This window comes from Mus caroli, chromosome 5 (assembly GCF_900094665.2).
Source record: "Mus caroli chromosome 5, CAROLI_EIJ_v1.1, whole genome shotgun sequence".
NCBI classification, from domain to species: domain Eukaryota; kingdom Metazoa; phylum Chordata; class Mammalia; order Rodentia; family Muridae; genus Mus; species Mus caroli.
In genome coordinates this window covers 79,251,153-79,265,288 of record NC_034574.1, presented here as the reverse complement: position 1 = coordinate 79,265,288, position 14,136 = coordinate 79,251,153, and the positions used below count along the sequence as shown (strand labels likewise).

Here is a 14,136-nt window from a genome sequence, read left to right as displayed (position 1 = left end):
TATATATATATGTAGTACTGACAGAATTTCTCAAGATTTGAAATTAAAAGGAGCTATGGGAAAGACTGCTAGTTTCTTAGATGAAATAAGTTTAACAGTGTGGGATGAAGGTAGGAAACTGAACATAGATGTATACAGTAGTTGAGAGCAGAGTAGAAAAGTCAGTAAATGATACAGAATTGCAAGACATCACTGAAGATTCATATAATGCTAGTATGTGTGATGTGTTCTACTATAGCTTGCCATGACATTCAAACACATTTAGCTTTGATACCATTGTGGCACTTGTTTATGCTACCAAATAGATGGAAAATTGGTCTAATAATTATGCCCAGAAAATATCTTAGAAAGCATCAGAACCTGAGAAGTAGGCAGTGAAAATAGGAAAGTTTGAAGAAAAAAAAATTTTATGTGCATAAAGTATTTTTCTTTTTTATAGACATACTATATGCTATTCTTTTATATACTCTAAAAATTAACCATGAAATAACCTTCCTCAAGGAAGTGATATGTGTAGGCATCCTACATCTTTATTTCATAGAAAGGGATCTTTGTAGCCAGTGGATTTTTACATAAGTGGATGAGTTTTCTGAAAAAAAATATTCATGACATGTAACCTATAAATAATAATTTAGTAAATTAAGAACAAAGTGGTGTCACTTTCATAAGAAAAGTTTCCAACCCATATTTCTCTTTGGCAAAGCCAAACTAAAGCCCAGGAAACATACTCTAGTATGTTTTCTGGCTTGCATTGTTCCTGCTGGTATGGCAGTTCAGGTCTAGTAGGTTTCCCTGAACAGTATAAAGTTTTAATATAGACTGTTGTACAACTCCTTAAGATAGCTTAGACACAGGTTTAAGGCCAACATGCTCTTGTAGTTCTAGATGTGACAGCCGGAATATTAGACATGATGGCAGGCATAAGTTTCTATTTTATTGATTCTTTATACATCATAAATGTTTGTGATGTTTAATATCTCAGAACATAATTTGGTAAATTTTTAAAATAAATAGTACTTTAACAATCATGGAGACATTCTTTGGTTTGAAAACATCTACTGATCCTGTGGACTGTCTGTTGGATAATTTAAAGATAAATCAGTTGTGGTATATGCTTCACTAATGATGCTGTAGTTGATATATGAAGGAAGATGTATCCTTTAGAAAAGAACTACTCAGTAATTAGCAAGTACTTATAGGCCATATTATACATTTTGCAAATACTTCCATTTTTTTCTGCATGAACCAGCTACTTAGAACTATGCAATTTAAGTCTAATGTAGACTTGTCAAAGTCAAAACTACTGATTATCAACTTCATTTAAGTGAGAAATTTTAAAATACCTATCACACAGGCTGTTTGTTCAGTTTAAAATAAGAAAATTTTCAAACTCCAGTAAGAAAAATAAATTGTTTTAGAAATGCTAGCGGTCTCTCAGTGACCGAGGTGGAGGCTCAGGTTATATCATAAACATGCTAGTATATGGAAATAGATAATAAACAAAACATTAAAATCATATTACTAAGCAAGAAATAATTTAGGTGATCAGAGGCATTGAGGAAATATTTTCTGTTATGATTTCATTAAATAAGTAAATAAGATAAGTCGTAGTCAAACTTGGAAGTAAAGTTGATAATAGTAATCATGTGATAATAGTAATAAACAAGTACACATATGTTTAAAGGTTGTTCAAACAGACGAAACTGCAAGGAAGCCCGACCATGTTCCTGTCTCCAGTGAAGATGAAAGAAATGCTGTTTTCCAACTAGAAGAGGCTCTTTCCTCTAACAAAGCTACCAAAAGTAAGAGGGGCTCTTTAAAATATCATGGAAAAGATAGACCAACTTTCCCAAAGAGCCATATTGATAAGTTCATGGGAATATTTTTTAATCATAATAGCTAATTGAATCATCATAAAGATTTCTGGTTTGGGAGGGGAGGGTTTGTTTGTTTGTTTGTTTGTTTTTTGTTTTGTTTTGGGGGTTGTTTGGTTTTTTGTTTTGTTTTGTTTTGAGACCGGGTTTCTCTGTATAGCCCTGGCTATCCTGGAACTCACTTGGTAGACCAGGCTGGCCTCGAACTCAGAAATCCACCTGCCTATGCCTCCCAAGTGCTGGAATTAACAGCATGCGCCACCACTGCCAGGTTCAAGGTTTCTGTTTTAACTATGACTAAATTAATCATTTTCTCCTTATGTTGTTACCTTCAAGTTGTAAAATTCTCCAAATTATATTAAGTGTTATATTGTAATTCTTACTGTTTTTATGCTTTAGATGTTGACCAGGTCTAGCTAGGCATACTGGATTGGATCATCGGGGTCAAGGAAAGCACACACACACACACAGAATATGAGAATAAATATATGTAGGTAACCATGTGGGTGTACACATGCCATGACACACACACACACAAGTCAGAGGGTAAACTTGGGTACTTGGACATTAGTGCTGCTTTCTGACTTGCTTGAGAAAGAAGCTCTTTGTTGGTTTGCTGTTGTATGTACCAGGCTAGGTGGCCTTCAGGCTTCCAAGGGTCTTCCTTCTCTGCCTCCCATCTCTCCATAGAAGCACTGGGATTGCAGATCCACTCACTGTGTCTGTCCAGTTTTGTGTGGTAGATTCCGGGACCTGAAAGTTGGGTTCTAATGCTATGGAACAAGTTCTTTTGCCTACAGAGCTACCTAATTGTCTCAATTGCTGACTAGGAATACAAACTGATTTTAAAAATACCGTTATTAAAGCTGAACTTTTAATTCTTTAAAAGCAGAGTTAATTGTTCATCTGCTTATGTATGTTTACCATCTTTTATTAGAGAAATCAATATTGCTCAAAATTCTGTGAATTCATGTGTAAACCAGTAAAATTTTAGGAAAAAAAAAAGTACTGTTTATAGTATTTAATGTGATACCGGAATTCACTAATCTAGAAGTATTTAAAAAGATACATAAATGACTTTGTTAGTTGTCAGAGAGAACATGTTTCAAAGTAATATTTATGCAGTTAATTCTTAGGAGTACCAAAGATTTGCTTGGAAGCAAATAATGTAGCAAATTGCTTTCTTATTTCTCTATTTACTATTTTTCATACATTAACTTCTAGTTTAGTGGCATTAAAATCATGGTTTTCATGTTCTTTTCTTTTTTTTTTTTTCTTTTTTTCTTTTGTTTTTTGAGACAGGGTTTTTCTGTATAGCCCTCACTGTCCTGGAACTCACTTTGTAGACCAGACCGGCCTCAAACTCAGAAATTCACCTGCCTCTGCCTCCCAAGTGCTGGGATTAAAGGCGTGCACCACCATGCCCGGCTTGCTTTTTTTTTTAAATTTTTTTTTTCATGTTCTTTTCTAACTTCATTTGCCCTGTTCTTTATATATTTTTCAATTGATAAATAACAACGATTTTTATGATGAATATCTTTATATTAATTGAGAAATGCTTTCGGTGGGTCCTTCAGCTTGGTAACTTGTATATTTCCTTATTAAAAATCTTTTTCATTGAAAATTGTATGCATATACACTTTGTACATTGCTTTTTACCTCATAAAGCTATTACCACTAACTAGAGAACATTGTCTGGTTGCTCTGGTCAGGTGACCTTCAGATGACAGTGCTTTCATTTGAAAAAGATGATGACAGTAATGGACACATAGATTTCATCACAGCTGCTTCCAACCTTCGAGCCAAAATGTATAGCATTGAACCAGCTGACCGTTTTAAAACTAAACGCATAGCTGGTAAAATTATACCTGCTATAGCAACATCTACCGCTGCAGTTTCTGGCTTGGTAAGCTTATTCTTTTAAAAATGCTTGTTTCTCCCACATTATACCAACCTTAGCTTGCCACTCATATTTTAGAGATGAAGGGATAAAAAGTTGGAAATTCTAATTTAAAATTTCAAGATATTTCTGAAAATACAGTAAGGTATATATCTTGGTCCTACATTTATAAACATAATAAGCTCAACATAGGATATAGTTGTTCTTACTGACAGTGGTCCCAATAACATTTCTTTCCCTCCTGGGTTTGGGGCAGTGGAAAGAATGGCCCACCCCAATAGCCAGCTGAGATACAGGACCTGGAGCCCAGGGGACACTTCAAGATCCCCTGGATTTTGAGTTCAGCATGCAGAAATCCTGAGGTCCCAGAGTGAGTTACGGAATCAGAAGAGTGCTTGATTTTGAACACTCAGAGGCAGCTGGACAGGGTCAGGGAAGAAGATGGGGTATCCCCATCCTCCGAAAGCACAGAACTGAGGGCAACAGAGAAGCATCCAGATAGCCTGTCACTTTTCCCTCCAGTACTCCCTCCACAGGAATCTTGTTAGCCTCCACGCAAAGTAGGTATTCTCAATATAGTAAGTAATTGGGAATCACCATTATGAGCACTTATCATGCTGTACTGTATTGGTGCTCTAAAGTTAGAGTCAGTTATCAATCCCTGTATTGATTTGTTTTAGGTTGCTTTAGTTTTGTGTTGTGTTGTGTTATAGTTTGAAAATAGGATGAAATGGTGAAATAATTTTGTTTACTATATATGGAATAGGCTGGACATATTGAATCTATTCCATTTAAATTTAATTAAATTCCAATTAAAATGCCGTACTAATGGAGAATTATAGAATGTGTAAAAAAAATCATTTGTTGCTTTTTTAGATATCTGTACAGGTTAATTAATTTCAGTAATGCCATATGTGGGCTGGCTCACAATTTTCCATGAAAGGATTACTTTGTTACATGTTTTAGAATATATATATTTTTTAAATGCTTTCAAAAACCACTTGCAAAGCTAAAACATAAAAAATGAATTTGGATAATAATTATTTTCTCTAACATTTTCAAATTCAGATGATTAAAATATTTGGACATAAAATTTCAAAATGATGTTAATACAAATAAATTAATATACTACTAAATTTTATCTAAGAGAATAAAATAATTAATTACAATTTTTGTGGTATTTACCCAAGCTACTTACTTGTGTTAAAACTTCATGTTGTACCAACCAAGTGTGTATATTTTTGTAACTTTTTTTATGTTTTAACTAATGTATATGAAAGGAAAAGAAAAGAAAAGAAAAGGAAAGAAAGAGAGAGAGAGAGAGAGAGAGAGAGAGAAAGAAAGGAAAGAAAGAAAGAAAGAAAGAAAGAAAGAAAGAAAGAAAGAAAGAAAGAAAGAAAGAAAAACATGTTTGAAGTTCTTTTTAAAATACATTGATGGGGTTGGGGATTTAGCTCAGTGATAGAGTGCTTGCTATGTAAGCACAAGGCCCTGGGTTCAGTCCTCAGCCCTGGTTGAAAAAAAAAAGACAAAATAAAATACATTGAATGTTCCTTAGAATTTAAAAATATAATAGTAAATTACTAAAATGAATATTATGAAAAAATAAAAAAGTAAACTTTACTAAAAATATACAGGTCAGTTAAATAAGAAGTGTATGTTGCTGCAATCATACATTTACATACTATTTACAGAGAAATGCTTGAACCTTGGAAATCAGCAAGACCAATTACGTTCCCAAGTAGTTTTAGACTCTTCAGATAATCAGATCACCTTCTCTTATCTAGGTTGCTTTGGAGATGATCAAGGTGGCTGGTGGCTATCCCTTTGACGCTTACAAAAACTGTTTCCTTAATTTAGCCATTCCAATAATAGTGTTTACAGAGACATCTGAAGTAAGAAAAACTGAAATCAGGTATGTATGAAAGATGTTTTGCTGATACAACAAGAAAGAAATGAAGTATCCTACTTTAAAAAGGAACCATACTGGGTTTCATCTCTATCTCTTCTTGTCTTTGTTAACCCTTCCTACTATTTCAGGACCCAGTCAGACCTCATGTTGATAGATTATCTCCAAGTAGACGAGCCAAAGAATTCTCAGAGCAGTTGATTTGCCACTCCACTTAGCATTATACTTGGTTCCTAACTTGGATAATTTTAAAGCCATTCTTGTCTGGTTATAGTCCTGTCTTTCTGTGAAACTTACAATCTAATTCCATACATTTATTACAACAGAAAACAATTCCTTGAGGTTTTGCTTTTGACATTTCAGGTTGAACACAGCCAGAAATGCCAGTAGAAGAATCTTATCAGGAAGAGCTAATCCATATTATGCTCATACATTACTTACAAGAACACAAAATACTGTTATCCATTCAAAGTAAAGTGAGGCGCTATGTTTCTGACTTCTACATAACATTCGCACACATGCCAAATCACATATAAGCCAAGATAATCATTGTAGCATGTTTATGACATGCAGTGATTTGAGCAATTAGATTGTTCAATTATCAATGGCTAGAACATCTGCACCTTGAAACCCCTACTACTACTTAAAAAGAAAGGGATACATGTATGTACATACATAAACATAGACACACACACAGAGAAAGAAACACCATATAACATAGCTATATACCTATATAGTGTGTAAGACATGAAAACAAAAAGATTGTATGAATGGAAGGAGGGGATCAGAAGGAAACAAAGGAGAGTCATAGACATTAGTAAAAAAGCAATGGTATATGTGCATGACACTGTCCTAAACTCATTACTTTGTGTGAACTAAAGAAGTATTGAAAAGAAAATGAGGGTACTTTGTAATACATACTTGAAATGAGTCACTGCAAAAAATATACTAAACACAGATAAAAGTGGTTACCTATATGTATTGACTATTAGAAATTGTAAACCCTACCACCATAGCATTAATTTCTAAATAATAAATAATAGACTGCAGGAAATGTATTACTACTAATGGAAATTTTAATATTTGTGTTCTTGATATACTCTACAACAGAAATGGAATATCATTTACAATTTGGGACAGATGGACTGTACATGGAAAAGAAGATTTCACCCTCTCAGATTTCATAAATGCTGTCAAAGTAGGATATTTTCATTTCCTTCATTTAATTAGTACCTTGAAGTCTAGGGTTTCTGTGTAACGTGCCTCCTAATATATGGGATCTCTAGTATGTCCTTGAAGCTATAATAGTACTAAATTCTTTATCAGGTTTACTCCTGTATGTACTTACGGAGTATATTTTACAAATAAGATGTTACAAGAATAACAAGAGTATTATAGTAGAACCCATACTGTAATGACAGAATTTCTTTCAAGACTGCTTACCTTACTTTACAGTAGATTTTTTGGGTTTTTTTTTTTTTTTTTTTGGTTTTTCAAGACAGGGTTTCTTTGTGTAGCCCTGGCTATTCTGGAACTCACTCTGTAGACCAGGCTGGCCTCTGCCTCCCAATCAGAGCCTCTGATATTTTGTTTTCTTCCCTCTGACATTGAGAACTCTCTACTTTCCAAGGAAGCACTTTCGGTTTCCCTTTGGCGTGTCTGAATTGTCAATCTCGTTGCACATTGTGCCTTCTATTGAGTCAGTGATTCTCGACCTTCCTAATGCTGCAACCCTTTAATATAGTTCCTCATGTTGTGGTGACCCGTAACCATAAAATTATTTTTGTTGCTACTGCATAGCTGTACTTTGCTATTGTTATGAATCATAATGTAAATATCTGTTTTCAATGGTCTTATGTGACCACTGTGAAAGGGTCACATGATACCCAAGGGGCCACGACTCACAGGTTGAAAAGTGCTGTATTTTGAAACAGCTTACTTAAAAACACTAGCACTAGAGAAGTCATTCAAGTAATAAAGAAAGCTACTAAAGCATCTGATAGGTCGAACATGCAAGTGTACTGGACCAACAATTGCTTCACTCGCTGGGTATGTTAGAGGACAGCGCCAGACTTTACCACCCTGCCTAGAATGGCATCCAGTTCAGTGTTAACATGTTTATTCTAAGGGCTGAGCCTGCAGCTTAGTGGAAGAGCACGTGGCTGATACACATCTAGCCCTAGGTGCAGCCTCCAATACTGGGGATGCACATAAGTTGTTTAGTTCTGAGATTTTCCATTTAATATTTTTAGGCTCTGGTTAACTGAGAAGAGTGAAACCACAGGTAACCACTATAGTTTTTAACCTGTAAAGCTGTTGGAAGGTATAGCTAATATTTATATAAGCCTACCCTCTTTTTGGTAGATATAAAACATTTTTACCCGTGTCCTTTGGATGAGGCTTTGATTGTTTCCTTTGATGTTTACTTTTAGGAAAACTATGGAATTGAGCCGACAATGGTGGTGCAGGGAGTCAAAATGCTTTATGTCCCTGTAATGCCAGGTCATGCAAAAAGGCTAAAGTTAACGTAAGTATCTAACATACGTGCAGAAGAGTGATGAGAATCAAAATGTCAGTTCTAGTCACACTGGAAAGCAAAGAAGTTATTGGAATTTATATAAAAAGATTAGTCATCACCTAATCTCAACACATGCAGTTTCCCCATTCACTATTCTTCTTGAATTCATGGTGGCTCACGACCATCTGTAATGAGATCTGATGCCCTCTTCTGGTGTGTCTGAAGACAGCTACAGTGTACTCATACATAAAATAAGTAATATCTTTTTAAAAAAGAAAAAGATCTTTGCTCCATATGGAATTGATTTTTTTTTTTTTTAAGAAAAAAGGATCTAATTTCATTCTTCATCCACTTTCTGAAGCTCTTTGTTATAAAGACGTTATCTTTTCTCCAGTATGTGTTTTTGGCATCCTATCCCACTGTAGACTTGTTTCATTCATATATATATGAAACATATTTCATATATATACACATTCCCTCTATTTCTAGCCTCTTTGGGGTTTTATCATGAAAGGATGTTTGGTTTTGTCAATGGCCTTTTATACATCTATTGAAATGACCATGTGATTTATGTTATAAATTCTATTTATGTAGTATATTACATTTATTGGATTGTTTATATTCAACTATCCCTGGATCTCTAGAATTAAGCAAACTTGATCATGATGAATGATCTTTTTGATGTGTTCTCGAATATAGTTTGCTAGTACTTTAATGAGAACTTTTTCATCTATGTTCATAAAGGAGATTGAATGGTAACTTGCGTGTGCGTGCATGCGTGTGCGTGTGCGTGTGTGTGTGTGTGTGTGTGTGTGTGTGTGTGTGTGTGTGTGTGTGTGTTTATCTGGTTTGGTGACAGGGAAGGAGTAGCTTTGCAAAGTGGCATTGGAACTATTCCTTTTTCTATTTTATTGACTAATCTGAGAAAGATTGGTATTAGTCCTTCAAAGCCTGGTAGAGTTCTGCAGTGGACCAATCTGGTTCTGAACTTTTTTTTTTTTTAGTTGCCACTTCAATCTTGATGCTCATTATAGATCGGTTTAAATTATTTATGTCATTTTGGTTTAACTTAGATAGGCCACATGCATCTAGAAATTCATCTATATCTTTTGGATTTCCCAACATAGTGAAATATAAGTTTTTAAGGTGTGTCCTTATAATTGTATCTGTTGCAATATCTCCGTTCCATCTCCAATTTTATTAATTTGTATCTTTTCTCACTTTTTTTGAGTCAGTTTGACTAAGAGTATGGCAACTGTGTTTATCTTTTCAGAAAACCAACCTGTTTTCATGTGCATGTGTGTCTGTGTACACAGGGACATGTGTAGTGTGTGCTGTAGACTGTATGTAGGGTTACACGTATGATTGTGTATAAAGATATAAATGATGTCAGTTATTGTCCTCAGCTACTTTCCACCTTCTTTAGGGAGCAAAGTCTCTTATGTAACCTAGAGCTGGCTTGCTACCTTGGCCAAGCTGTGTGACCAGCAGTCCCTGTAAACCCCATCCCCACCTCCTCAATACTGAAACTACAAATGCTGCCCCTTTTATCTTTTTTTATGTGATGTCTAGGGACCAAACTCACATCTTCGTGCTTGCATAGCAAACACTTACCTTCCCTAAGCTCTCCTTTACCTCTTTCTTCATAGCACTTTCCATTATGTAATAGCTACAGCATATTTTGCCTGTATTGTTGTTTCTGTCATTATATTCTCCCCTCACACTACAAACTAGCTTTCACGGGATATAAATCTTTATTAGATTTCTTCATTGTTGTATCTCAATCAGTTAGACCAATACCTGGCACAAGATAGCCATGAGTAAAAACATTCATACTACCTATGCAGTGATTTTCTTTAATATAACTCTCAACTTTTGGTTATCAGTTGAAGTTAATCACATACACTATAATTATCTTAATCATCTTCACCTTAAAAATGGTTATATTAGTAAGCATTAATTTGTCTTATAGTTGCTTTTATTAAGACTCCTAAATATCATTTAGAGAACTTAAGAGCTGTATTTAGAGTTCTTATGATGTCTGCCACGTACATGTAAGTGAAATGTATGGTTATAAGTTGGTTAGTAATTTTAAATTTGCTGCAAAGTAACATGAGAGTTGGCCAGTGTGTGATCCCTAATTTGACAGGTATTTATTGATTACCTAAGTGACTGGACACTTTAGAATAGTGAATGAGATCAATGGATTAAGACTTATGTTCGCAGGCTTAGGTGGTTATTTGTTAAGTTTTGTTTCCTTGAGTAACTTTGAAACATAAATTCTATTCCATGATTGTTCCCATAGCTATTTATTGTTAAAGTATTAGTATTAGTACGCCCTAAAAATGTAATAGCACAGGAGGAATATTTCATAACTTTTAGTTCTTAGTATTTGTTATTATACAAACATCCCTGATATCAAATAGTCTACTCAGAGAAACTGGCACGTTGATTATTAATTCAGTCTGTAACTAAAATCATTATTATAATGACATCATATCATGGACTTTGTTAAATCAAACCTCTGTTTTGGGTTAGATTTCCTTAGAGCATTTCAAGGAGGTAAAAGCAAACAGCTTATGCATATTGAAAAGTAAAAAGGATACACATGATCTCTTTGGAAAGTCAGGTGATACGGATGTGAATGGTTTTTACCATTTCACTCTTTTTAGAGTGAAGTTATGTATAGAACAAAGTATCTTTGTAAAATGGAAGGAGCATCATGGGGGGTTAAATAGATAACATAATTCATAGCCTGGCAGCCAAACCTTGCATAGCTGTATCTACTGGAAGTGGTGAGAGTCATGCAGCCAGCACAGCTACTTGACACAGTTCCAGCAAAGCTAAGTGGAATGCTGTCATCGCTGTCTTTCTGTCTCTAAGTTTTAGGTTTTGGTCTCTGCATGTTGCATTCTTGGGGGACTTTCTGTTATGATTCATTTTATGTCTTTTCCTGAGAAAATTATATCTGAGTCCTTTTAGGAAAATCATAAACTCACTATCCCTCCTGCTTTTAGGGAAATAATTATATGTGGCCCTATTTGGAAGTCTTCCTTATGCCATGGAGATCATGATAAGCTCAGAGAAGCACAAAGTTAGGAATTTCTTTATGAGGCCTAAGCAAACTGAAACAGTGTAACCAGAACAGGGAAAACTTAGAGATAGCTGACAAACTCCAACTGGCATTTGACTTGGTAACAGATGTAAGACCTCTTTTTACAGTACACCTAGAGCTCCCCAAAAGTATAGTTTAAAGATAAGGAATCATACAGGGTACGCCCTGGAGAAGTAGAACTTGGTAAGTAAGATAGATGGACTAAAAAACCTTTCCTACTGTATACCTTAGATGATAAAAGGATATAAATAAAAGGAGTTAGGTGTTAGTATTTGCTGTTCATAGAAAAGACCAGTTCAGTTATTTTCTGTTTATCTGTTTAAAACTGTAAATACTGTCAGCTTAAAAGCAGGCTATCCTGTAACAGTGTGTTTGCTTTCATGGAGACAGTCTTTAGAGTCTTTGAATTGGAGTTATAGGGCTAACAATAAAAACAGCATATTCTAATTGTACTTTCTAATTATAACTGAACTTGTAACCCTGGACACAAATTGAAAAAAAAAAAATCACATGTCTGGAGACAAAGTAATATCATCTGTACTTCTCAGATAATCATTAGTCTGTCTTTGTTCTACTAAACCTCCATAACTAAAAAAGCAACCTGATCACTAGTCAGTCAGAGCTGCAAGATTCCACTGATCACCACCACATCTGACTCACTCTTCCCTCAAGGACTCCTTATCTCCTCTCAGAGAGGAGACTACAGCAGCTCCCCTACCCCCACCCCCCATCCCTGGCACAAATCAATAAAATAAAGAATAGGCTGCGGGCAGTTTGTATTTTAAGATTTTAATGAAACTTACTTTTTTTTTCTTTAAAAAGAATGCTAGAAGATCCATTATGTCTCTAAACTGGCAGTGAAGGAAGAATCACTGCATTACTCTTTGGGATTTTTGTTTCTTTTTTGTCATGACCAGAGGATGTCCTATTAGATACATGTTTTCAATTTGGAGCTTTTAGTAAGGAAAATTTAATGTATAAGAATAGGCAGATTATTAATATTTTAAAGTATATATGCAAGTTCAATCTCTGACTAGTACTAAGTAACAAAAAGTTCTTTCATTTAATCAAATCACCAAAGTATTTATCTTTGCTTATTCTTAGAATGCACAAACTTGTGAAACCTTCCACTGAGAAGAAATATGTGGATCTTACTGTGTCATTTGCCCCAGACGCTGATGGAGATGAAGATTTGCCTGGCCCTCCAGTGAGATACTACTTCAGTCATGACACTAATGAGTAACATTGTTACGGAGATACTCCAGGACTACTTTATTTTGGAAAGTGTACTTAATTCAGAAGCTCAGCTCATAATACTGTGGATTTCTTTTTGCCTTAATGTAAGGGAACCATCAGTAGGGAACTTAGAGTGGAGAATTACAAAACATTTTGAAGCATAGTACACATTTGTCTGTTGCTTCCTGCAGTTATGATCACAGCACCTTTGAACTGGAATACCATTTTCTAATGCTTATTAAGCCCTGTGGATGAAAGAAAGAACAAGAAATCATTTATCTATGACCAGAAGAAATAAAGATGAAGAAATTGAAAATAGTGAATTTGTACTATTCAGAAAGTTAAATCCTGCTTCAAAGTTTTCTTTTTTATTTGGTATTTGAGACCCATTATTTCAATATAAATAGTGTGGCACTGTGCTGCTTACATGATTAGGCTTTGAAAATTCCATAGCTGATAGGAAGAGGGGTGGCAGATAGGTGATGAGTAGAGATTTGAAACTGTAGTTACAGTTAGTGTCCTGCTACCTGTGCTAACAGTGTGATATATTACTCCCTTCCCTAAGTCAGGATTGTCCCTGATCTGATCAGTGTTGTAAACAGTGAGGTAAGATGACATGTTAACTTGGACTAAATGTTAACAGTATTACATGCACTCTGATAGAGAATCCATAAATGTGAGCAGATAAATATGGTTAATCATTTGATTGTTAATATACCTTTATTTTATTTATCTGGAAGTCTAAACTAGTCATAGTATTTAAGACCAAAAATGTTTTATAAAGGAAATATTCTTAGAAATAGATGAAAGTTACAAACTTATTTGGTTGTCTTTTTTCCCCTTTCCAGCAATGTAATGGAGAAAATATATATATATATATAGTATTTTTTTTTTTAAGGAGGCATGTTATTTCACTCTTCATTCCCAAATTGGGGATTGACTGAAATAGAAAAAAATTATATTTTTTTAGATTTTTCTTTACTGAAAGAAATACTCCATTTCCTGATGTAAACAGTTGCTACTTATGATATAATTGGGTCCATTAAAATATATAAACAATACTTGACTGTAAAATCAGTGAAAACAGCAAGTAAGTCTTTTTTACAAGGGTTATCATGCATTCTAAACAAGTGCTTACAGCCTCTGGAAGTTACTTGCCTGGAGCTCCTATTCATAAGACCATTACTAAATACTTTGATGAATTAAAATTTAGATTGCATCAGTATTAATTCCAATGGTATCTCTTTACACTCTATACTTTCTTTCCATTTACAAACAATTTATGATCTCTGTGGTAACCAGCTTTTTGTTTCCTCCTTTTACGAAATGTCCAGTTGGGAAATGGGGTGAGTTTGTATAATAAAATGATCTGTTCATTCAGAGGTGGAGAAAAGTGGACAGAATTTGTTTTAAAGAACTGGCTACCTTTAAAATAAACTATAGTTTTTATCATATCCTACCTTTCCCATTGTTCATAAATTGAATCCATGAATATCAAAGGCTCTGTGGCTTAGAACTTAATGACAAAAAGAAATCTTATTTTCCAGTTTTCACTTCGTTTTCTTTTCTTTGGTAGTAACGTAT

At 34.5% G+C, this 14,136-nt stretch overlaps 1 protein-coding gene across 1 annotated transcript in view; it reads left to right on the top strand.

The window, feature by feature from the left end:
- The window catches only part of Uba6 (ubiquitin like modifier activating enzyme 6), a 57,986-nt gene extending 44,054 nt beyond the window's left edge, over positions 1-13,932 (top strand). Inside the window, exons 28-33 of the mRNA XM_021163706.2 lie at positions 1,685-1,802; positions 3,587-3,780; positions 5,562-5,689; positions 6,794-6,881; positions 8,116-8,210; positions 12,421-13,932. Coding sequence (XP_021019365.1) covers positions 1,685-1,802; positions 3,587-3,780; positions 5,562-5,689; positions 6,794-6,881; positions 8,116-8,210; positions 12,421-12,559 — 762 coding nt within the window. The 3' untranslated portion in view covers positions 12,560-13,932. The remainder of the gene's footprint in view (positions 1-1,684; positions 1,803-3,586; positions 3,781-5,561; positions 5,690-6,793; positions 6,882-8,115; positions 8,211-12,420) is intronic.
- The last annotated feature ends 204 nt before the right edge of the window (positions 13,933-14,136 follow it).